At 38.8% G+C, this 26,373-nt stretch overlaps 1 protein-coding gene across 3 annotated transcripts in view; it reads right to left on the bottom strand.

The window, feature by feature from the left end:
* Positions 1 to 313: 313 nt before the first annotated feature.
* Positions 314 to 26,373, bottom strand: part of LOC122069020 (snRNA-activating protein complex subunit) — a 44,624-nt gene continuing 18,564 nt past the window's right edge. For all 3 annotated transcript variants that reach the window (XM_042632947.1, XM_042632946.1, XM_042632949.1), the window contains 5 exons: positions 24,659 to 24,749; positions 23,961 to 24,056; positions 12,540 to 12,665; positions 12,170 to 12,430; positions 314 to 793 (listed from right to left, as the gene is read on the bottom strand). In XM_042632947.1, coding sequence (XP_042488881.1) covers positions 512 to 793; positions 12,170 to 12,430; positions 12,540 to 12,665; positions 23,961 to 24,056; positions 24,659 to 24,749 — 856 coding nt within the window. In that variant the 3' untranslated portion in view covers positions 314 to 511. The remainder of the gene's footprint in view (positions 794 to 12,169; positions 12,431 to 12,539; positions 12,666 to 23,960; positions 24,057 to 24,658; positions 24,750 to 26,373) is intronic.

Below are 26,373 nucleotides of genomic sequence, written 5' to 3'. Positions count from 1 at the left end.
TAAACTGAAACTTTGAATTTGAGAATTCTAAATCTGCATTGAAGGTGCTTTTGTTGTTCGGCATCATTCATTTAGTTGACTCAATGAAGCTTGGAGTCCTTATTTGTACATTTAATCTATCGACTAAATGAGGAACAGGAGGTCTTGAACTTGAAACCTCCTGATTACTTAGGCTCTACTACGAATAGCCTAAAACCAGCTGTCCTCGCATGTATAAAATTGTTAAAGACCTCTTCTTGTCTCTCGTTTTTCTAGGCCAGATTTTCTTACTCGATATGCTGAATTGAAAAATATGGCATGAGATATTCATGAATATTACCGAGAAACTTCAACATTTGGACTAGGGAAGAAGACACAATGTATGTAAGTCTCGTTACACCAACCTAATCTCTTTTTGGACCTGAGATGGTAGTATAGAATTCCAGCTTGTTTAATAGACAAGGACATGCAGACTTATCCAAACGTGAACACATGGGAAGAGAAGGTTTAAATATTCAAATAGTTCGTATAATTATTCCGGGTTATAATCGTACACGGTGAACTCATACAACAGCTTCCCCTGCTCATCATAGTGCAGAAGATAATAACAACTATGACAAAAATAGCAAGGATTCTCCTGGGCCCACTTGTCGTCCACCGTCACCTTTGTAGCAAGATAAATCTTGCATACTGAACATTTCTGCCAACGGGTTTTCAATTGATATGTGAGAAGTGGATAAGCAACCTTGTTTTGTACATCGTCCGGGTGTATCAATCTCATGTCTCTAATCACAATGGTATGCTTGCAATCTCCCTGTACCAGCAATATTAATCAATGAAGAAGGAAAATTTCATTAAAAAAAAACTCTAGGAAATGTGTGTGTGTGTGTGAGAGAGAGAGAGAGAGAAAAAGAGAGTAGACCACAATACAACTTCATAATAATGCATCAATTGTTTTTCCATTAAAAACATTATGCACTGAACTAAGTAAACTGTAACAAACCATCAAAGTGGAAGTCCAAATGAAGTATACACTTGGGCACAAATGAACATACAATATATGACATTCAATCAACAAACGGGGACAATGAAAAAAAAAAAAATTAATAATGATAACATAAAGGTGAAAGTAAGCCAATCTTCCCATTTTGGCAAGTAGATTATTCTTCATCACTATCATAAACAATAATAACATCAGTGCTTAAACTTTCACCAATGCACTCGGCAAGTATCTCACTTTATAAAGCACATAAGAAAATTACAATATATGATTCTTAGACAAGTGTCTCTCACAACTAAGATTGAACAAGGATTCAAATTTATTTCCAAAATGGGTCCAGGTAAAAGTGAGGATTCACTTTCTAATGGAGGTTAGCAGCTCTCATTGAATAAGCATCAATAGGAAGAGAGTCTATTTTCTATTGGAGTTTGCTATGGAAGAACTAGGAAAGAACAGAAATGTCTGGCTGGTAAGAAGTTGCCTCCAAAGTACTTGTTTGGTGCCACTCCAATTTCAAGGTTATCTTAGTACACATTCTAGGAGAAGTTACTTGACAAACAGTTTCCTTTAATGAGTTAAAAAAAAAATATATATATATATATATATATTACTCTTTCTCCCTTGATGCTACAAGGATACTATAGTGTCAAGTCTCGCAACTTCTGCATTCATGTGAAGACGGATTCATGCCCCGCCACTGGTGCTAAAGGGATCCCGTTCTGACAATGAAAGATGCAGGTGCACACCCTTGGACTGATCCAAACCCATATGGGTATCCAAACAGAGATGAACCGGATCCATATTTGAGTCTTTGGTTTAGCAGGATTTTAGAAAGTTTTATTTGGAAGAAATTTATATTATTTCACTTTGTCCTTTATTTCCAAAGTAGGATACGTAGGATATTTTATTGCGCTTCTGTTGTAAAGACTTGTGAGACATTAGCCCTCTTTATTTATAATAAAGGAGAGAGAAATTTCTAGAATATTAGAAGGACCAACCCCTAAAGACCTAAGAACCGGTTTGGATTCTAACATCCCTAAAACACATTATTACAACACACCCCCTCAAGCTGGTGCATAGATATCACATATGACCAACTTGCAGATAAAGGGATGAAACATCTTACTATTAAGACTTTAGTAAATACATTAGCATTGACTACTGGAAACAAAAGGCAAAATGATAAGACCCATATCCAGGTTCTCTTTAATGAAGTGTCGATCGATTTCCACATGCTTGGTTCAATCATGCTGAAGAGGGTTGTGAGCAATGTTGATGGCTGATTTTCTGTCATAAAATAGCTTCATAGGAATGGTACCAAGGACACCCAAATCTGTAAGAAGACCATAAAGCCATAGAACCTCACAAATGAATGAACCATAGCACGGAACTCTGCTTCAGCACTTGACCGGGCAATCACAGGTTGTTTCTTACTTCACCATGTAACAAGTTACCACCAACAAAGGTGCCATAACCAGTGGTAGACCTACGGCCGTCAAGAGAACTTGCCCAATTAGCATCCGTGAAGGCCTCAACCCTTAGGTGATCATGATGAGAAAAAAGGATGCCCCGTCTTGGGCCAAATTTCATTTAACGGAGAATGCGCAGCACATTTCTATATGTGTCGAGTACAAATCGTGCATGTACTGACTAATCAGCCTAACGGCATATACTATGTCAAGGCATGTATGAGAAAGATAGATCAAGCGCCCAACTTAATCTCTGATATCTCCCCTTGCCCACAGAATCACCTTCCTTACTAATCAGGTGATCATTAGCTTCAATAGGTGTATCTGCCGACTTGCACCCCAACATTCCTATCTTAGAAAGAAGGTCAAGCACATACTTTCGCCAAGACAAGTAGATTCCACGAGAAGACTTGGCAACAATGCCAAGTAACGAAACTATCCTAGATCTTTGATCTTGAATTCCTCACTCAGGTCTTCATTGAGACGAGAAATCTAATCAGATCATCACCAGTAACGACAATATCAACATAGATAATCAAAAGAGCAATCTTTCCATCAAATTTCTTAATGAATAGGGTGTGGTCAGCATTGCTTGAGAATAGCCTGTAGCAATCATAGCCTTGTGAAAACACCCGAACCAAGCACGAGGGGATTGTTTCAGCCCATATGATACACGCTTCAGCTTGCACACCTTCCCTTGGGTTTTAGAGCAAGTGAACCCAGGAGGAATGTCCATATACACTTCCTCCTCAAGTTTCCCATGAAGGAAAGCATTCTTCAAGTCCAATTGTTGAAGATCCCAACCTATGTTGAAGGCATAGGATAAGATAACACGGATTGTATTCATCTTACCAACTAGAGCAAACGTCTCTTGGTAGTCGATCCCGTAACTCTTAAGGAACAAGAAGTTTGGCCTTGTAGTGATCCACTGTACCATCACCTTTTGTTTGTCTTCTGTGAGGGAAGACCCACTAAATCCCATGTGTCATTCTTCTTTGGAGTTTGCATCTCCTAAAATATAGTTGTCTGCCATTGTGAGTCTGCACTTACTTCCTGCCAGGTATGGGGAATAGACACAGAAGACAAAGAGGACACAAAACTATAGTAAGATGGAGAGAGTGAGCCATAAGAAATTATTTTAGCAATAGGATGTAACGTACAAGACCTAGTGCCTTTGCGAACAGCAATAGGCAACTCAAAAGAAGGATCAACACTACTAACTGGATCGTCAATAAAAGAGGGAAGAGAGTTACCAGGGTCTGAGGGGACAAGATCAGGCTTAAAAGGAGACAATTGGCATGGTGGGATAGGTGTTGGATGTGCAGTGGTCTGAGTCTGTTTATCTCTGACTATAAACCCGCATCTCTGGACACAGCCAAGCTGGAGTGAGTGTCAATCTCCCCCTAAAATGGAACATCGGTAAGCATAACAGATGATGGTGCAACAAGTTTATCCCCCTGAAGACGTGTAGTAGTGTAGTAAGACACAGATTCATGAAAGACAAACATCCATAGTCACAAACAAACGCCGAGTAGGAGAATGAAAACATTAATAGCCCTTCTACGTGGGAGAATACCCCAAAAAAAAAGCACAGGATACCACGAGAATCAAACTGCCCGCGAGGATGATGACCTTGAGCATAGTAGACACAACTGAAAATCTTGGGAGGAACAGGAAAGGCAGCGGAGCCCTAGATAAGATCCAGAGGGGAGCAGAAGGTGAGAACCCAAGAAGGCATTTGGTTGATCAGAAAAGCGACAGTGAGGACCTCGTCACTCAAGTACTTGGGAGGAACATGCATCTTAAACATAAGATAGCGTGCTAACTCACAAAGATGGTGATTCTTCTGCTCAGCAACCATATTCTAAGCTAGAGTATCGAAACAACCAGTCTTATGGATCATCCCATTAGCAGAAAGATAAACCTGAAAAAGACCCTTCGAAGTATTCACAATCATTGTAACTTCGAAGAATCTAAATGGTAGCACCAAACTGAGTCTGAGCCATATGGTAAAACTGCTGAAAGCAATGGAAGGTCTCGCCCTTTTTCGCGTCATATAAACCTAAGCGGTCCAAATATAAGTTAATAAAAGAGACAAACCATCGATAACCATTGACCGGCACATAACGAAATGGATCCCAAATATTAGAATGTATCAACAAAAATGAAGTGGCACTTTTATTACCAAAAATAGAATAAATTATTCGAATTTTTTACCCAATACACCTGCCTCACAAAAAAACTGACTCAAACTACAATGCTTAAAAGAAGGAAAAAGCCTAGCTGAAGTTCCCAAAGAAGGATTCCCAACCGGCGGTGCCTCTACAGTAACTCAGAGGTGGAAGGTGACATAGAAGATGTCTGCAGAGCCTGACCAGCAATGTTATTAAGGCGTTAAAGAGACTGAGGCATGGAGGGTCTTTCAGAGCGCTTTGGCGATGGGACGGGCATGAGGCGTCGAATTATTGAATAAAGCGTTCTAGTGTTTTATTTTTTATGTAACCATTCTATTTAGAAACTAGAAACCAGAATTTTGAAATTAATGAAGTACTGAGAAATAGAAACTAAAATGGCATCAAAACAGAACTTCTGCTTTGCACTGAAGTGCCAGTAGCTAAATAGAACAGAAACCTATGATCAGAACACAGCTTACAGCTGCAAACCCAACTTACAATATGATACCTTTAGATTATCTCCACCAACTAATGATCAGAAGTTCAGAACTCAGTTTAGAAACTAATAACTAATAGCCTAACATACTCTAAATAGCAACCAAATTAAAACGACAACAACAGCAGCAACAAAAAACCTCCAAAAAGAGAGCTACATATTCATCCAAAAAAAAAAAACAAAAAGGAGAGCTACAGATTGCAGACATGAAGTGAAGAAGAAGGGATAAGATAGAAGGGAGACTGGGAGAGGAAAAGAAAGCTGCATATTCATCATTTCATCAAAAAGAATAAAAGAAAGCTGGAGGTTGCAGACTTGCAGTGAAGAAGTGAAGAAGAAGAAGAGATAAGATAGAAGGGAGAGTGGGTGAGGAAAAGAAAGCATAAACAAAAACAGAGGGAAAAAGAAAAAAAGAGAGAAAAAGAAAGAAGAATATAGAACTTTAGAAGGGAAAAGAAAAATATTTAGAAAGAAGGACACTAGAAGCGTAAGAAACGAAAAAAGAAAAAGACAAGAGGGAAATAGAAGAGAAAGAAGCAGAAAGTTAAAAACAAAAAAAAAGGAAAGAACAAAAACGTACCTGGAGAGAGGGGATGAAGGTTTGCCGGATGAGTCTCACTGCCACTGGAGAAAGATCCGAACGAGGAAGGGTAATGTTAGGCTATTAGTTATTAGTTTCTATGTTGGGTTTAGCAAACCCTTACACGATTTCTCAGGGTAATGTGATTTTTTTTTTTTTTTTCAGTTGAGGTTTTGTATTTAAATACCCTTTATCCCATACTTCTCATGTGTAAACTTCTCTATATACTTGCCAATCAATAAATTCCATTTGGAATCCCTAACAAAATAGTTTAAAAAAAAAAAAGTAAAAAATGGGAATAAGGTGACTGCCTTGCCCATAATGCGTCATAAGGCACATAAGGCGACGCCTTAATGTCACCTTAACTATTAAGGCGACCGCCTTATGTGCAACCACTAATGCGGTGCACTGCCTTAAGCTCCCAAAACCGCCTCGACGCCTAGGTGGTGACGCCTTAATAACTATGTTGACCAGAGAACAACGACGAATCATCATCAAGCAGATATAGACCACTGCGCACCCTACCAGAGCCACTCATTGCCTCTGTCACCAGATCTTGAGAAACACAATGGGACGGGAGAAAGGTGACTTTGCAATTAAGACTGGAAGTAAGACTACTAATGAACAATAAGTTAGTAGAAAAAGTTGGGACATGCAATACAGTTGAAAGAGGTAAAGTAGGGGTATAACTAAAGGTGCCCTTTCCTAAAATAGTGTAATGAGTCCCATTAGCCAATCTAACCTTATCATTACCAGGGCAGGTAGTGTACTGAGTGAAAAGAGACAGAACCTGTCATATGATCTAATGCCCCAAAGTCAATAATCCACAGGGTAGAATGGACAAACCTATCATGACTGCAAAAATAGGTACCTGACCCAGAAGGACTGGAATGAGCAGAGCTCGTAGTGACAGGTGCATTAGGGGTCTCTATACGTGTCAAAAGGCACCAGAAGGCAATAAGAACATTAGATGACAAAGAGGGTGTTGGGATGTTAGGTGCAAAGTCAGTGTCTGGGACCTCAGTATGGTTAGCCTAACCAGAATTACCACAACCCTTTCCGCGACCTTTTCCAAACATATTAACAAGGCGACCATGAAGCGTCTAGTAGTGATCCTTGGTATGACGCTCCTTACCGTAGTAGTGCACTTCACTGGAACTCTAGCATAGGGGCCACCAGACTATGGGGCTGCGCTGAAAGACTGAGTACCAGAAGTAAGTGTAGATCTCTCAGTGGGATAAGCAGGAGGTTCTGGGATCATAGTGGTATGATAATCGTCCTCAAGTTGGATCACAGCATAAGCCTGATATAATGTAGGAAAGGGAGAACGACTCAGAATCTAGGCTAGCAGCTGATCATATTTCATATTCAGCCCTGCTAATAAGTCATAGACTCGGAGCTGTCCTCTCGTTTCTGAAATCTGGTGACGTCAGCAAGAGTGGAGGGAGCATACTCCACATAGAAGTCCAACTCATTCCACAGCGTTTGCATAGTAGTATTGTGACAGAGTTAGCCATCTTTGCTTCAGATCACAAACTTTTTGGCACAGTTCAAAAACCTAAGCATCATTTCCCAATTGGGAGTAAATCTCCTGTACGGACTTCCATATCTTTGCAGCGGGGCCAAGAAGGAGAGAGCCACAAGAGAGTTATGGTTGCATAGAGTTGATAAGGAAAGCCATAACAAGAGGATTTGCACACTCCCACTTATCAATCTCAATACCTGTGGTAGAGCGCTTCGAGGTTCTAGTGAGGTACCCATAACAGCCACGGATTTTGAAGGAGATACAGATCAAGTATGACCACATAATGTTGTTGGTTCCATCAACCTTGATAGAACGAGGAAACGTGAGAAGAACAGAGTTGTGTCCACCAGTGGAAGCGGAAGAGCTTGTAGACATGGTTGCAACTCAGTGGGGGCTGAACCAAGCCAAAAACACCAGCCGGAGGTTGAAGAAGCACCAAAAAGCAAGGAAAATTCTGAAAACCCAAAAATTGATAAAGTGAGAAAACATTGACAAATCAATTTCTAGTTAAAGCTCTGGAACAGAGTCCTGAGATAGTAAAGTGGCTAATAAATACCACTACAAGGATCAACAGCTCCAACCGCAATCATCATCAAGCCAATCGATGCATCAAACAGGGAAAAAGTACCCTGACATAAAAATTTGATAAGGGTGAAAAAATCTTGAAAATCAATAAAATGAGGAGAACTGGATCTCTTAGATCATTGGACACAGGGAACATTTGAGCCCAGGGAAGAAGAAGAAAGGGACTAGTGGTTCTGTTGGTGGTTTAAGAGACTACCACCAAGAGAGAAAGAAGATGGAAGAAGAGATGGAGGGAGGCGTTGGGAGAAGAAACCGAGAAAGAGATGGGAGCACTTAGGGTTTGGATCTAGGGCTTTGACACCATGTTGAATGGGGTAATGACTTGTCTCACATGACACTAGCACTCTTTATTTATAATAATGGAGAGAAAGTTCTATAATATTGCACTGCTAATTAAACCCCTAAAGGATCTAAGGATCTGTTGGATTCTAACATCCCTAAAATCCATTACTACAACAGTTTCCAATTTGAGTTTATTCCTTGTAGAGTAGGTTTATGTTTGGTTTCTATGTTAGATGGTTTTGTTTTTGTTTCCTTTGAATATGTAACTGATGGACGAATATTAGACAGACTGAAGATGGAATGAATAGAGTTTGTGTATTTGTGAGCAATCGCGAGCTGTGCATGCAATTCTCTTTCCCCCACCCCACCCGCTTTTCTCTTGTGCAACTCCTTTCTCCCCTACAACTCTTAGTTCTCTCAGGATTCTTTCCCTTCCCTTAACCGCCCTCCACCAATTTGGTATCACAGCCAAAGGATCACATCCTTCTCCATCAATTTCTCTTTCCTCCCTTTTTCTACTTCCCTTGTTTCTATCAAGAGTCTCAAGATTAAAAAAATATATAAATAAATAAATAAATAATCCCATTCCTTTCAGTTCCTCACAAGAAAACACCAATCCCCCTTTTCAATTCCCAGCAAGTGAACCCCCACAACCCCCCCTTTATCACTTCAATTCCACCACCAACCCCTTCCTAGGGTTCTGTTAGTAGCAACCAAAAAAACAAGGTGAGGAAGACGAGAGCGCAAGAGGTAAAGATTAAAAAAAATAATAATAAATAAAATATAATAAAAAATAAAAAAAGGGAGAAAGAGAAAAGGTTAAACTCTTACCTGGTTTTAGACCTGCTGGTTAAAGTCCTCCCTAGTCGGATTCCTCACCGCAAGTTGACTCCAGTCCTCAAGATTGATCGACCCCTGGACTGTCTCCTTGGTCGCCTAGGTTACACCTTAATGCTTTTTTGGTGTCGCCTTATCCTCCACTACCTTGGTCACCTTGTCACCGTGATAACTATGGAAGTAATATTTGGGACAAGACCAAGACTATGCATGTCATTCCTCACAACTTCTCCTATCGTCATTTTAATCCTACCACTAGCCCATTTTAGGCCATCCCGTAGCTCTTTTAGCCCCTTCAATCTGAATCAGATCACTCCTTATTAAGACATCCTCAGACCTCCGTTGAACATGGTCATACCACGTCAAACAAGTTTTGCGGAACTTGTCACTAATCGGGAAAACTCAAAAAAAAAAGCCCTAATGTGCTCAATCCTTTTGCTTTATCCTTCCTAGTTTTGCTCTGTCTTAACATCCTCATCTTTGCAATACATAGCTTCTCTGTACGATACTTTATAACATCCTCATCTTCGCAACACATAGCTTCTCTGTATGATACTTTTTAACTACCCAACATTCCACCCCATACATTACAGCCAGTCATACAACAATCCTATAGAATTTTTCCCTAAGCTTTAAAGGGATACACCGGTCACATAACACTCTGAATGCATCTCTCCACTTCAACCTTCCCACTTTAATTCTCTGTGAAACATCATCCTCTATGTCACCTTCTTTATTTATGGTTGACCCCAGATATCTAAATAGTCACTTTGCAAAATCTCACTTTTCTCTATTTTGACCATTTCATTATCCATCAGAGTGACTAAAGTAACACATCATATACTGTCTTCAATCCACTAATCTTAAAACATCTCGTTGCCAAAGTTGATCTCCTAAACTGCCCCTCCCGTACTCCTTTATACCTTTATGTCATCTAGTTTCCTTAGGTTCCAACTTTACCCCTACCCTTCATACGTTGCACTCTTCTGGTGTTTCTATTTGAATTTCCAATATTACAATATTGCCAACATCTTCTCAATTTCAATTTAATTATTGTTTCGCCATTAAGCCTTGCCTTAAGTGTTCTCTTGCCATTGTGCGCCTAAAGTGCTTCCGTTTACAAATTTGGCCATTGATCCCTTTATGTTCAAGTCTAGAGCTCGCTTGCCCAATGGAAAGCTTGCTAATCTATTGATTGATGAGAGGAAAAGCAGAATGAGTAACACAAAAGGAAGACCGTCAGGTTATGGAACCGATAATGGCAATGGAAAACGAGAAGATCTTGGATTAAGAAATGATGAGCATTAGTGCATTGCCAGCTATTCCCAATCATAAGCTTGTACTTCCCCATGATTTTCCAAACTTGAATACACCGTCAAAGTTTCATATCTTGTATTTTGTTCGCATTGCAAACAAAGAGAATTCGACCCCGCTCATAAGCTTTTATTTTTACTGTTGGGAATTGAATACACCTTTAAAGTTTCATATCTTGGATTTTGTTCGCATTGGAGACAAAAAGAAATCACTCCTGCTCGTCAGCTTTTATTTTTATTCTTCTACAAAACTTGTGGTCAAGTTTTCTCCACATCGGGGGATGCAGGTGCACACCCTTGGATAGATCCAAACCCATCTGGGTGTCCGAACATAGATGAACTGGGTCCATATTTGAGTCTTTAGTCTAGTAGGATTTTAGGAAGTTTTAGTTAAAAGTAATTTATTTTACTTTACTCTGTTTCCAAAGTAAGATACGTAGGATATTTTATTGTTTCCAATTTGAGCTTATTCCTTAGTAGAGTAGGTTTCTAATTGGTTTCTAATTTGAGATCGTTTTGCATCCTACATGTGATTCTCCCCCCCCCCAAAAAAAAAAAACCTTTCTCTTGTGCGACTCCTCTCTCTCACCTACAACTCTGAGTTCTGTCAGGGATTCTTTCCCTTCCCCTACTGGCCCTCCACCACTAAAAGCTATATAAGGATAATCTAGTGACTGGGTCTCTTAATCAAAGCTAAGTTTAATTTGGTTTTATTGGAGAGAAGGAAGAAGAGGAGTGGAAAGGAAGTTTGAGAGCAAAGAAAGAAAGAAAGAAAAAAGGGCCACTACCCAATGTTGTACCCACCCATATGGGGTCCTAGGAGGGGTGAGTTTGGAGTTGGTCCTAACTCCTAAGTTCCTAACCTTGGCTTTCAGGCAGACTGGCCACCCTCAAGACTCGAACCCTGAGATTTTCCCTGGCAGCCCAAACCTTTTACCATTGCAAAGCAAAAAAAGGACAATAATTAAAAAAGAAGATGATGGGAAGGGGAGATAAAGATAGCTATTTACATATGTTCAAAGATTATTCTATCTTCTCCAAGGTGGGGATGTCAGCTTTCCTACATATGCATAGTTCACCCATATTACAGACTCTTCTACAGATGAAGTATCTTTGCCTTATACGACTCTTAGACCCTAACACCAAAGTCCAAAACTTTTCAATTTCCTTCTATTTTATTTCGACAACAATAACAACAAACTCGGCCTTATCCCAACTTAATGGGGTCGGCTACATGGATCCATAAAAATAAATAAATAAATAAACTAGATAGAGCAACCCAGTCCACAAGGCTCCCACTAATGTACGGTCTGGGAGGGCCAAGTGTGCACAGCCTTAGCCCCTGCTTCGCAGAAGAGGTTGTTTCCTAGTTTTGAACTTGTGACCAACATGTTACAATAGTGCAACTTAACCGTTCTACTACATACTCGCCCACTTGCATGGATCCATAAAAAAAACAACAAAATAGGAAAAAAGTCCAAATAGAATTGGGGGGAAGGAAAAAATAAAAAGATGAAAGATAAGAGTAAGAGGAAAGAGGCACAGCCCAACAAGCCAGGAGAAGCTCAGCTAAATGGGTCGGATGCATGGATCCTTGCCCTCCAATAGGTTCTATCCAAGGTCATACTTGGGACAAGACCAAGACTATTTAAGTTATTTCTCACCACTTCTATTTCTTTCTCGACATTAAAATTACAATTTAGTTTCTACATTCACTTTCTTTTTTCATGTTTTATTGAATAAAGTTCCGCAATGGCAAGGAGACCATTAATATTTTTTTTTTTTTTTTTTTGGTATGATTTCATAGGAAATACAATGTAGTATTATTATATAAAATTAGATCACTGCAAATACGAGTGCCAGAAAGTAGGAATAATAACGTTACAAGCTTGTAAAAACTATATCTAATGCATGACAGCAAGCACATACCTGGTGACAGTATAGATAACCAGCACCAAGCCGAAACTCCAGGTCACAGAAGCGAGTCTTATGCATGTCAACAGCTTTAAAATGAGGGAAGTCAGGGGTAGGAACCTTGCCCAACAATGAATTTCGCTTTTGTTCTGATCCACCTGCTATGATGCATTCCCATTTCTCAAGTGCTTCTTTCTCACAGTTTTTAAGCCAATCAAATATGGGTTTGCTGTAATCTATAGCAGAGGGATCTCTCAAATCATTGCAAAATACGTCCTATAGAAATAGAAAAGATAGAACTCTATTAGGTCTGTTAACATTATCATCAACAGTAATCTACCAACATTATTATCAACATTAACAGAAAAGTAAATTAGCCCCTTACTTCTATGAGGAAATATCCAGAAGGATCATGCTGCCCTGCTTTTTGCATCACCTGGTCGGTTGAGCAATATATGCTATCCCTCAGTTCTGTAAGGGTTTGCTGTCCTAGGACCAAGAGCTCTTGGGTCTAAAAACAGTTCCACAGAAGATCAACGGGATTATATAAGCATAGAAAGGGAAACCAATTGAAATGCAGAGGACAAAGCACAATAATGATAATGCACAATAATACTGTACGAGAAAATTAATTTGAATTTACGGCAAGGAAATTGACAACTGAACCTATTTACTTGGTTGATTGATCAAAAAGTTCAATGAAGAACAAAGTTCACATGGTCTTCAAGGAAACAGGTGATTTCACGTGGTTCAAATCCATAGAGATTGGGTCTAGATTTGCTTTCTCGTAACAAAAATATGTTAAAAGTGTTACATCTAGTGTTATTAGGTGTTACCACTATTCTAAGGGTATATTTGGTATTATTTAGTGATTTATGGATAGAGACATACAGTTGTAATTATTTTGTTTAAGTCATGTCCCTTACTCCTTATTGTAATTGCACTACATTCAGTTTTGATATAAGGAATATAGGGAGTCTCGGTTACACTACTGTCTAACCGAGACACTCATGTCCCATAAATAAATGTTATGTCTGGTTATTCATGAATTTTTAACTACTTTTATTAGATTCATTTGAACCGAGGAGAAGTATGCTCATTTACTTAAATGATATTTGGCATAAATAAGTGCCAAACCAGCACTTTACACTAAGGCGACAGTCGCCAGACACTAATGAGGCGCCTTGGCTACACTTTGACAACTATGGTGTGTCCTCTCCTTTCAATGGCAATATTGGTTGGGACATATTTCCCCTTCCAAGCTTCAATAAATGGTTACCAGTTGCAAGAATATCTTTCCCCTTGACTGTGAAGCTTGTGAGCTTGGAAAGCATTATCGTACATCATATCTGTTTTGTGATGCTCCTCATAGTTCTTCCTTGTTTCCTTAGCACTCTAAAGTGTGGGGTCCATGTCATGTTAAGAGGTTCATTTGTTTAAAACCTTTGTAGGCAATCATCATCGAATGGCATGGTTATATTTTTTAAAGGATCATTCTTAATATTTCTGTTTTCAAACAGTTTCATTCTCAAATAAAGACTCAGTTTGGTGTGTCAATCAATTTTTTTCATTCAGATAGTACTTTAAAATATACTCAATGTGAAATTTCTGACTTTTGTTCTGATCATGACGTAATACATCAAACTAGTTGCACTTATACTCCCTAGTAAAATGGTGTGGCTGAGCAGAAAAACCGGAAATTTCTAGAGGTCGCTCGTTCTTTAATGTTTTATATGTTGTTCTCATGGCTTGCTATTTGATAAATCGCATGCCATCTGTTATTCTTAATAACCAATCTCCTTTCTTTGTGGTCTTTCCATATCTTCTATGTTTGGTTTTACCCCCACGGGAGTTTGGTTGTACATGTTTTGTTCGCAACCTTTGCCCTGGTCCAAAAAAACTATCCACATGTGCTACCAAGTGTGTGTGTTTCTTGTACATACTCAGATTCAGAAAGGTTAACAGTGTTATGATCCTATTACACATCATCACTTTGTCAGTGTTATTGTTATAATTTTTTAAACTACATATTTTTCTGCTGAGAGTCATCAGATGAATGATGATCTTCTTATTCCTCCACCTATTCCTGCACTTATTCCTCTTACCGACTCTTCCACTACTAGTTCTCCACCTAAGCAATTACAGTTTTACAAGTGCCGTCACAAATCGACTTCAACAGCTATAGCTGATCTTTCTTTATTGCCCTCTACTACATCAGAACCTTTGCCTAGGAATTCTTCCCCTTTTGATTTGCCAATTGCTCTTTGTAAAGGTACTCAAACTTGTACTCAATAGTCTAATTTTGTTTATCTAGTTTCTAATTTTGTTACTATGTCTCATCTTTCACATTTACTGCGCAACTTTGTTTTGTTCTTTATCTATTGTGTCTGTGCCTACTAAGTACCAGTAAGCATTGTCACATACTCACATCCTGATTGGAAGAATGCTATGGATGTAGAAATGGATGCCTGGTTGGATCATCAAACATAGTCTCTTATTGACTTACCCCCAGGAAAGGAGCTTGTACAGTGTCGTTGCATTAAGTGTCACGTTGAGTGTTATTATGTGTAACCACTATTCTAAGGGTATTGGTAGTATGTAGTGCTTTATGGCCGGAGCTGTAATTAGTTTATTTAAGTCATGTCCCTTATTGTAATTGCACTACAATCAGTTTTTCTATAAGCAATATAGGAGGTCTAACCGACGCTCTCATTCTCTCTCATTTCCTCTTCTATTCTCCTTCTCTTCTTCTCTTCGGTTCTTCTTCTACATTGCTGGTTCTCTAAAGCTTGATATCAATTACAAAAGGAAAACCAATTGAAATGCAAGAGGCCAAAACAAAATAATGATAATTCACAATAATAATGTCTGAGAAAACTAATGTGAATTTATGGCAAGAAAATTAAGTGAACATATTCACTTGGGTGATTGATCAATAAGTACAATGAAGAAAAAATTTCACACGTTCTTCAATGAAGCATATGATTTTAGGGGACCAACCAATTTTTATTTTTGATTCATCAGAAAAAAAAAAAAGGGTTTCCCAGTTCAGATCTATAGAGGTTGGTCTAGATTTGGTTTCTCGTTATGGTCATTTTAGGCTTGCTCCCAAGTCTTAGTTCCTTCAGTCTGAATAAGATCACTCCTCCTTACTGGTGCATCCCATGGCCTCCAATAAACATGGTCATGCCACCCCAAACAGCATTCTCAGAGCTTATCCTGAATTAGGGCAACCCCAAAATCAGCTCTAATATGGTCATTCCTTACTTTATTCCTCCTAGTTTTGCCACACATCCATCTCAACATCCTTATCTCTGCTACACTTTGTTTATCTATATTACACTCCTTAACTATCATTCCACCCCATACATCATAGCCAGCCTTACAATTGTCCTATAGAAATTTCCTTTTAGCTTTATAGGAATATGTCGATCACACAACACTCCGGAGTCACCTCTCCACTTATCCATCCTACTTTAAATCTCTGAGAAACACCATCCTCTATATCACTTTCCTTGTTTATGGTTGACTCCAGATATCTAAAGTAATCACTTTGCGGTATCTCTCTCTCCTTAAGTTTCACCAAATCGGATTTAAATAGTTGAATCTCAAATAGGTGTATGACGAGTGGAACTCAGATTGAACCACCCATCAAAATGTAACGGTACTCAATGAAACAATTTACTAGCTTTTGGAAAAGAGTGTTTCAAGTGTCTATTTTAAACATAGTAAAGGATATGTATGATAGAGCACAAATTCATGGTAGAACTCAGGAGATCAGAAGTGGACGTTAAGCTCATTTCTCCTTATATAGTCACAGATGGGTTGACTAGATATATACAGGACAAGTTTGGCTAATTATATAGTTTGGCCAATGATATAGATTTGGTTGGCAGGATAGTGCCAAGTTGGAATTACAGAGGATTCTCTACAATTGAAAGGCTTCTAGATATGCCAAACAAAACAGAATAATTGTTCAATTTTAGTAAAAATAGGAATAAAATGGAGGATTGGTAATATTGACCTTAAAGAGTGATTGTTTCAGTTGTCTCGGTTCAATAAAAGAAATTGAAGAGGGGATGCCACTCATCAGTGTTTTCAGGGACCATTGGACTAGGTGTTTGGACCATATGGCCAAACCTATTGGATCCTTGACTGTAATGCCTGTATGATTTGTGTCACCACCAAGACCAGAGATTGTCTCAGAACCATTCATTGCTCAACAGACCATCTGTTCCAAAATGACTTGATTGTCTGGAATCTGGATCTTTTGAAACAGGCAGCCTGACTCTCAAGACGTGGGGGTATACTACATAATAAAAGTGTTTCCCAAAGGATGCAAGGAAATTAGAACCCTGAAAACTTTGTATCAAAACGTAAAGCCACATCAAAAGAACCATGCCAAGCATGCTATCTTTGATGTGTTTGTCACTTTCATATATATATATATATATATATTGTAATTAGAAATATGTAAGATATATATTATTTAAGTTAGAAGCCATTGGACTGAATAGTCAGACTGTTAAACCATCGGCCGCCAAGTATCAGTCTGACTTTAACAACATTGCTAAAGAAATTCGAGTGGGTTGGGAGTCTGACTTTAAAAGGAATATTATGAAAGATCGATACAAGAATAACAATGCTGTATGAAGTTGAAAGTGAGGCAATAAAGAAACAGCATATGCATAAAAGCGAGCCTTAAGATAAGAAAGTTGAAATTGATGAGAAGCAAAACAATCAGAAAGGAACACTTCAGAGATGAGCTTAAGAGTAACACCAATACATGACAAAGATTAGGGAAAGTCAATTGAAACCGTCTGGCTTCAAGCAATGAAGACCTTTTCTGTAATTAAAAAAATGAATACCAAAAAAGGAGTGCTATGGTGCAAGTTGGAGGTGTTAAAAAGACAAGGTAAAGGCCATAGATGATCTGCAATGGATTGTTGAGGAAAGTCACGATTACTCATGCACTAACTGCAGCAACAGCACTAAATATTGTGGCACATCAAAATAGGATCCCTACTATCTACCCCAAGTAGTACGGATAAGTATTATTGAGTTTAGAGATATAGTACAGTATGTGAAACCAGAGGGTAAATGAAAATGTGACAAATTAGAGGAACCTATGTGCAGAAGCCTTGTGTGTGTGTGTGTATGTGCAAGACAAGTAAACCTTTGGGCTCTTTCATCTCCATGAAAATTCCTAAGTTCCAAGGTGCAAGCCTGAAGTCCATCAGATTTTATGAGAGAATGAAGGGCACTGAAAGATTCTGCTGACAAAATCTAAGTGCCTTAAATAATCTAATCTAATTGACCCTCAATTCATAGATCTGTTACTTTGAAATGAAAATTGCCCCAAACTTTTTTTTTTTTTTTTTTTTTTTTTGGGGGCTTGGGGGTGGGGGCTTGGGGGTGGGGTGGGGTGGGGGTGGGGGGAGTGGTTGGGGTGGGGTGGAGAGTGCAGCTTCCCCAAAAAATTTATGTAAAACTACACAAGCAACAATAAAATTCTTTCGCTGGCCATTAACTACATTGATTAATATTGATGCAGAATGGCAGAAGATACAAATCATTTCTTAATGAATGATAGCACTATAATTTTTCCCAATTGTATACACAGGCAGTTACATATAAGCACATGAACATGCATAGACACATTCACAAATTCATTATAAACTCTAGACCCTAGGGTTCTCCCCTCCTTGCACTCTTTCTTCCAGTAATCAACCAGCAGCTAGGCTACTGCTCATTTTTTTTTCTCTTTTTTAATATGCTGATAACATGGTGCCATGTCCAAACATATGCCTGTATCAATAAGTTCGACCTTATAAGGAGGTTGCTCCATCCTACAAATCATGGCAAATGTTCCTTAGACTCCACAAATTCTATATAAGCCACAAATAAAATCAAAAGCCATATTCAGCGTGGTAATCAGTTTTGGCTTTTGAGTTTCAAAACCAACTAGAATGGTCACAGGCACACCACCTTAAGTCTTGGTTGAACACTGAAAAGCTGCTTAACTTGACCAACACACTAAAGACTTAATGTGATCCTCAATTAGCTTAATTAGAGACAAAATCTAATCAACGACCAAAAGTTGTCATTCGATGAACATCATGAACTTGATTTAGAACAAAAGGATGCAGGCACAGTTCATTGAAGACAAAAACTAACATATCATCCCAATATCCCATTTGTTAGGGCAGCAACCTCCATTTCACCACTATTGCTCTCATAATATCCTGAATCACCATTCAAATTTCCAACAAAATCTCCAGCAAGCACCAGTTATCTACACTTCCCAGACCTCTAAAAATGGTAAAGCAGTCTTCTCTCCATTTTATCTTTTAATAGCTAACAGAAAGTATAGGATTTTTTTTCATAGGTAACAGGGGCACAGATAAAGTAGTTCTTTAAACAGGGCTCATCTATAAGCAAATCACTTTTCTAGGCTCCAAAAACTGATCTAGTATTCTCTCCCAAAAAGAAAAAGAGAGATTTTGCCAATAATTTTACCAGAAGGGAAAAACATTTATAACATGAGAACAAAAACAAAAGTCTACCGTTTTGCTGACACCCATAACATTATCAATAGCACAATGAATGCCATGATTAGTGCTTAATCTACCCACCACACCATCTATCCATAGCCAAAATCAACGCAGATGCAAGGTTCATCTTAAGATACAGACAAAGTTGCTATAAAAAAAGTCCAGTTTGGATTGCAAAAATTGACTATGCCATGAAAGAGCTAATATTGAAACCTGCTTGCTCACAAACACATCAACAGTAGATTTTCCTTCTAGCACCAAAAATATACAGCACAGATGATATTTATATGAACCTAAACTAATACCACCAAGATTGTTAAGTTTTAGGCGTAAGGGTATTTTGGCCCTATCGGTTTCTATTTTGTATTAGGGTTGACTATCGCAGGTTACAGGGGTAGTTCTGGAATTGTAACATGGTATCAGAGCCTCTGTCATCAAACTAGGGTTTACACATTCCTCTCTGCTGACTTCCTTCTTCCGCTGAACCTCTCTGGTGTGCAGCCGACTATTGTTGCATTTACCATGGCTTAAATCACATGGAGTGATTGTTCTTGGATCATGATATGATACTACTGCCCTAATCAATTCTTTTTAACAGTGTTTTTGGTCCAATTGATTTTTAGCAGGGTTTTTTATACCCATTGATCTTTTCCCCATGGCTCTGGTAACTATTTCGATGATGACTATGGTGGGATCAGGTATTGATAATATTGCTCTGTAATAGAATCCCCCATTTTATGGTACTATATAGATCTGCATACAGGTGATTTTTTGTTTGCGTCTACATCAGCAATCCTTTCTTTTCTACCTTTTTGGTTCCACATGGCTAAGACCAAAACCACCACTACAGGGATATAATGATTGGATGAAGGAAAATGCATTAATTTTGATCAGGTTGTAGAATAGTATGGAACCAAACGCCGCTGCCAATGCCATGTTCCACACTACTACAAAAGGGGTATGGGATGATTTGAAGGAAACCTACTCCCAGGAGAAGAATATGACTCGTATTTATGATATCTATGAGAAGCTATTCCAATTTCGCCAATCTGACAAGTCTATCAGGATATTACAGTGTTTTCAGGGGAATGGTTGAAGAACTCAATGTCTTCCAGCCCTTGACTACAGATATTAAAAAGCTCAAATCTCAGCATAATGAATTCTTTGCTTACAAGTTCTTGGCTGGCTTGAATAATGACCTGAAGGCAGTGAAGGGTCACTTACTTGCTGGCGACACCGTCCCTACATTGATTGATACCTACTCACGCCTTCAGCGCATCACATCTTCTAAAAAACCTAATCAGTCCACCAAAGACAATTCAGCCTTTCTTGCTAACTGTGGACGTGGTCGAGGTCGTGGGGGAGGCCATTTGTCTGGTGAACGGGGTTTTAGTGGACAGCACTTTGATCGTGGCCAGCAATATGATCGTTCCTCGCCAGTGCGCTTACTGTAGGAAGCCCAACCATATTGTAGAGACTCGTTGGGCAAAGTATGGCAAGCCAGAGTGGGCAACCCAATTAGCCAATCATGCAGTGTCAGATGATGGTACTGACTTGGTGTCTCCCAATGATAATAAACCAGGGACTTCTTCAGGAGATTCTTCTACAAGTCTACGCGATGATATTAATCAATTACTAAGGCAATTGCAGACTCTTGAGGCATCCTCTAATACATCTACTGGTGCGTCTACATCCACTTCTACCTTAGCACAAGAAGGTACATCAACCATTCTTACCACTACTTCTGGCCCCTGGATAATTGATTCAGGGGCCTCTGCTCATATGACTAGTAAGTCATCCTTGTTTAAGTCTTTTTCCCTTAGTACCACATCTACATTTGTTGTTCTTGCGAATGGTGCTTCAACCCCTGTTTTAGGTCATCGTACTATCTCACCTACAATCTCACTTAACCTGTCCTCTGTGTTATATGTCCCCCAATTTCCATTAAGTCTTCTCTAAGTAAGTCAGTTAACAAAGTCCTTAAATTGCTCCGTAACTTTCTTCTCTTCTTACTACGTTTTTCAGGATCTTCACATAAGGAAGACAATTGGTGGAGGGCGTGAAAAATATGGTTTATATTATCTCTACTATGGCACTCCTGTTACTTCCGCTGCTACTATAGCCGTTGAGGATGTGACTCCTTTCTAATGGCATTGTCGTTTAGGTCATTTGTCATTGTCTAGGTTGTAAATTTTATTTCCTAGTTTTAAGTCTATACCAAAGTTAGAGTGTGAAGCGTGAGTTAGGAAAGCATCACCGTGTGTCTTTCTCATCTCGCTCTCCAGAGTCCATCTTCATTTTCCTTAGTTCATTCAAATGTTTGGGGTCCTTGTCGAGTTAACAATAGGTTTGGGTTTCAATATTTTGTGACTTTTGTTGACAACCACTATTGTCTTACATAGTTGTACTTGTTAAAGTATCGATCTGAATTTTATCTGTGTTTCAGACTTTCTATAATAAAATAAAAACTCAATTTGGCATTTTAAGTAAGGTCTTTCGTTCTGACAATGCTTTAAAATATGTCCAAAATGAGATTTCTGGTTCTTGTGCTACCCGTGGGACGATACACCAAACTAGTTGCTCTTATACCCTTCAACCAAATGGGGTGGCTGAGCGCAAAAATCGGCATCTCCTTGAGGTAGCACAGGCAATTATGTTACATATGCATGTTCCGAAATCTTTTTGGAGTGATGGCGTTTTAACTGCCTATCATTTAATAAATCCTATGCAATCTTCATTTCTTTCCGATCGATCTCCTTTTTCTATTGTTTTTGCTAACTTGCCCAGTTTTTCAATTCCTCCTCGTGTTTTTGGTTGTGTCTATTTTGTTCACAACTTACATGCTCTATCTGATAAGTTATCTCCAAGGTGCACTAAATGCATCCTTTTGGGTTATTCCCAAAGGGTAGAGGTGCTATGACCTAGTCACTCACTGCAATTTTGTTAGTGCTGATGTGTCTTATTTTGAAGGCACACCTTTTTTTCCTTCCCAGGCATCCCATCCCAGGACTGAGTGGACTTCTCGAGCTTCACCTCCTATCCCTACTCTCATTCCTTTCCCTGATACCCTTAGTGCCAACGTCCCACCTCCTCTACAGGTTTATCAGCGCCGGAAGCTGCTCAGAAAGCCCAATGGTGATACTATTACTCCAGCCGATTCGCTACCTCCACTGCTGCCCTCCTCTAGTGAAGCTCCAATCCCTCCTGTCCCTGATGACTTATCAATTGCTCATCCTAAAGGCACACGCACTTGCACTCAAAAATCTATGGTTGTGTATCCCATTGATAAATTTGTTTCCTTTTCTCATCTTCCATCAACTATCCATGGTCTTGCATTATCTCTTTCTACTCATACCATTCCCAAATCTTATATTGATGCCTTGAGTATCCCTGGATGTAAAACTGTCATGAATGTAGAAATAGATGTTCTCTAGAACCGTGCCACCTCGAATCTGGTAGATTTACCTCCGAGTAAGGACTTGGTGAAGTATCACTGGGTTTATACTATTAAGTATCATTCTGATGGCTCTGTTGAGTGGCTGAAGACCCGTCTGGTTGCCAAGGGGTATACTCAGACATATGGGGTCTCTTATTTTGAGACATTTTTTCTTGTTGCAAGGCTGAACTCTGTTCGCCTTCTTATTTCTCTTGTTGTTAACTATGCTTGGCCGTTGTTTCAGTTGGACATCAAAAATGCATTTTTATATGGTGATCTGTAGGAAGAAGTGTATATGGAGCAACTCCTGGGTATGTTGCTCAGGGGGAGAATAGAGATCGAGTGCGTCGTTTACACAAGGCTATCTATGGACTTAAACAGTCCCCTCAGGCATGGTTTGACAAATTTAGTGCTACTATGGTAACTTATGGGTTTTCCCAATGTTATTCTAATCACTCTGTCTTTGTTCGTCGTAGAGGTTATAAATTGATCGTCTTAGCAGTTTATGTGGATGATATTATCCTCACTGGTAATGATGAGGCAGGAATTTTTGAAGTTAAGAAGTACTTGCAACAACACTTTCAGACCAAAGATTTAGGCCAACTTCACTATTTTCTAGGCATTGAAGTGGTTAGATGCAAGAAGGGGATCAGTTTATCTCAAATGAAGTATGTCTTGGATCTTTTATCAGATATTGGTATGCTTGTATCCGGACCTGTGGATATCCCTATGGACCCTCACCAGAAATTTGGTGTGAGTGATGTTAAACCTCTCCAGGATGTGCATCAATATCGGAGTTTAATTGACAAGTTGATATATCTCACGGCCATACCTGACATTTCTTATGTTGTGGGAGTCCTTAGTTAGGTCATGTAGTCTCCACAAAAAGCACACTGGGATGCAGCTATTCGTTTTCTTCAGTATCAAAAGGGTGCTCCTGGTAAAGGGCTGATCTATCGCCCTAATCGGCATATAGATCTGATTGGCTACTCCGATGCTAATTGGGCTGGCTCTGCTAGTGATCGTAGATCCACTACAGGTTATTGTACTTTTGTTGCTTGCAATCTGGTTACATGGCGAAGTAAGAAGTAGGACTACCATTGCCCGGTCTATTGTTGAAGCAGAATATAGAGCTATGGCTCACACCACTGCTGAGTTGATGTGGTTACGGTTGTTACTTTGGAGTTGGGTTTTCCCACAAACAAGCCTATGAAGATGTACTGTGACAACCACGCAACTGTGTATATTGCTAGTAACTCTGTCTTCCACGAGAGAACCAAACATATTGAAGTGGATTGCCACTTTGTTCATGATGCTATTCTGAAGAAGTTAGTCGAGACTCCATTTGTTCCTTCCTCAGATCAGTTGGCAGACATGTTTACTAAGTCTTTGTTTTCTCCTAGTTTTCGCAGTGGTTGTACCAAGCTGAGCATAGGTGATGTGTATGCTCCAGCTTGAGGGGGAGTGTTAAGTGCGTAAGGGTATTTTGGCCCTATCGTTTTCTATTTTGTATTAGTGTTGACTATTGCAGGTTATAAGGCTAGTTCTGTATTTGTCTTATTTTTTGAACATATATATATCAAATATCTAACCTGCGGCAGACTATTCTGGTCTGATCGCAGGTTAGTTCCCCTCTTTTGGGAGTGAACTGTGATCTCGCCTCTCACCTCTCTTCTCTCTTCTGTCTTCTTCCTTTCTTCTTCTCTTTTCTTTTCTTTGGTTGCAGGATTCTGGAATTGTAATAAAGATGATGAACCAAAAAGAACTTAGCAACAGGAATCATTATAGCTTGCAGATACGAAGGAAAAGATAATACCTTCACAAAACTTCTCAGGCCGTGGTATATCTCAATACAGAGAATGACTTCCGGATTTGAAACTGCAACACATTCTTGTATGCTTGATGACTTCACCTGCGTATGCATTAAAACTAAAGCATAAAAAAGATAATCAACAAATAACATTTCAGACATTTGAAGGCTTATAGTTTACAAATTCATGAATACCAGTGAAAACATAGTAACCCCATCTAATGGACCAGGGTACCCAAAAAAATCTAATGGGCTGGAAGTAAGTATGAATTAGGCTTATGGCAAGGACCAAACAGAGTCTTCAGATGGGACAAGAGTACCCAAGCAAATATCTAATGGGATGGAAGGTAAGCACGAAGTTGGCTTATGGTCAGGGCCAAACAGAATCTTCAGAGGCTTTTAAGTCATAAGCCTCAAGGCATTTCATGAAAAAAAAAAAAAAAACTGTGAGCTGTGAGCTGTGCATCTCATGAGTATGTCATATAGCTTTAAAAAGAAATTTTAGAAAATCATCAGAAGTCTCGAGTAATTCTTGATACCAATAAGGTTGACATAAGTTAGCCTCATGGAAAATTAAAACAAAAAGAAGGGGTTTGTTTTCCTCACACCATTGACATTTCCCTCTGTATTTGCGAATATAGAACAATGAAGTATAAAGAATTGATACACGAAAATGTCTACCCCATACGAGAACTATCACAGACCTTTGTTACATAGGCCATTGACCTAAGGGATTTCATTCTTTCGATTTTCTCAAAGGATGAAACTGTTCCTTCATTGATCTTCCAGCTGCCACTGTTTCAAAACAATAAGAGATCCAAACCAAATGTGAGGAGATAGAAATATATCCAGAATGAAATCATCTACTTTTTTCCATTTCCATTTTTTCTATCCTTCCCCTTACCCCCACAAATTTTTTATTTTTCCTTTTCGACTAGAAAATTGATGCAGTTGCATTAGACTTCATATGGAGGCCTAGACATAGGTCTAGAAGGCCCAAAAAGGGCAATTGGCAGTCCAATGGGCTGGAACTGAGATTTGGGTAGATATATTATAGGCTGTGCCTTTTTTTTCTTGGGCTTCATGTATTGGACCTAATTATAAGCCCAAAAATTGAGGGTGAAGTAGTGGACAAAATTAGTACTTCAGTAGTTAAATTTGTGTTTGAATTAGAGGATAGTTAGCAGCTTTTTAAGAATTCTGTTTTGAGTTTATTAAATCAAGTCAGCATAAGAGAGTTAGGAATTCTATGGGAGGGGAAATTAAGAATTTCAAAGACTATATATATGTATACAAACCATAGTTTTTAAGGCGCTGCTAAGGCGACGCCTTACTAGCGCCTTGGCGCTGATGCGGTCTAGAGATGGTAAGGCAATGCTCCGCCTTACGTGAAGGGGCGCCTTATGGGTTTTTTTTTTTTTTTTTAAACACATTTTAAAATTATTTGATGAAGATTCCAAATATAGATTTTTTATTGGTAGGTGTATGATTTTATTAACACTTGAGATGTATGGGATCAACTTTACTCCACCAAAAATAACCAAAACAAACAAAACAAAAACACGATTCACAAACAGGGTTTGGATTTTGTCAAGGGTTTTAAGAAAGGGCTTTGAGAAGGAATCAAGGAACAAGGAAGAACAACTTATATAGGCGACCATTTTGCTCCGGCAGCAGTGAGCTTCATTCTTCATTGGCAGGAGTAGAAATATAGTGGATGATCTTAGGGCTTAGGCACTCATTTTGGCATCATAGAGGTAAGTATAATAAATACTTGTATTTTTTATGTCTTCTTTTCTTTATTTTTATAATTTTGCTTCATAATTATGTATTTATATTATATGTTAATATGTTATGATGATTGATGATTGATGAAGATGAACTTAGTTTATTCACTTTATTAATTTGTTTTCTTGATGAATATCTTACATTGGTATGAATATGAACCTTTAATATTTATTTAACATATGAGTAATAGGATTCAACTAGGATTTGAGCCAAATAGATTGGTTTTATAAAAAAAAATTACACAGGAACGCTTTAGTCAATAAGGCGACGATTTATGCCCGGCTTATCGCTAAGGCGCTCCGAAAGACCCTCAAACGCCTCCGTCGCCTTACTGCCTTAAAAACTATGATACAAACCCCTGTCAGTTAATCATGATTTAGATGAAGGATATTAAGTTTTCTTAAGAGTTTTGGAGCCGTTGAGTTGTGCATACAGGATTGGTATTCCAAATCTGATCTCTCTCCTTCTCCTGGTATGGTTCATCTCTGAGATCAGGTGTGATCTTTCCTCTCTTCCCTCTCTGTTCTTCTTCTTCTCTAACATCTTCTTCTACTATAACAAAAAGCTCAGCCTTGTCCCAATTTAATGGGGTCGGCTACATGGATCCATACACACACACACAAAATAAGGG

The sequence above is a fragment of the Macadamia integrifolia genome, unplaced genomic scaffold (assembly GCF_013358625.1).
Source record: "Macadamia integrifolia cultivar HAES 741 unplaced genomic scaffold, SCU_Mint_v3 scaffold520, whole genome shotgun sequence".
In the NCBI taxonomy this organism is placed as follows: domain Eukaryota; kingdom Viridiplantae; phylum Streptophyta; class Magnoliopsida; order Proteales; family Proteaceae; genus Macadamia; species Macadamia integrifolia.
Note: the sequence above shows the minus strand (reverse complement) of the source record. Positions and strands in the feature narration are given on the sequence as shown.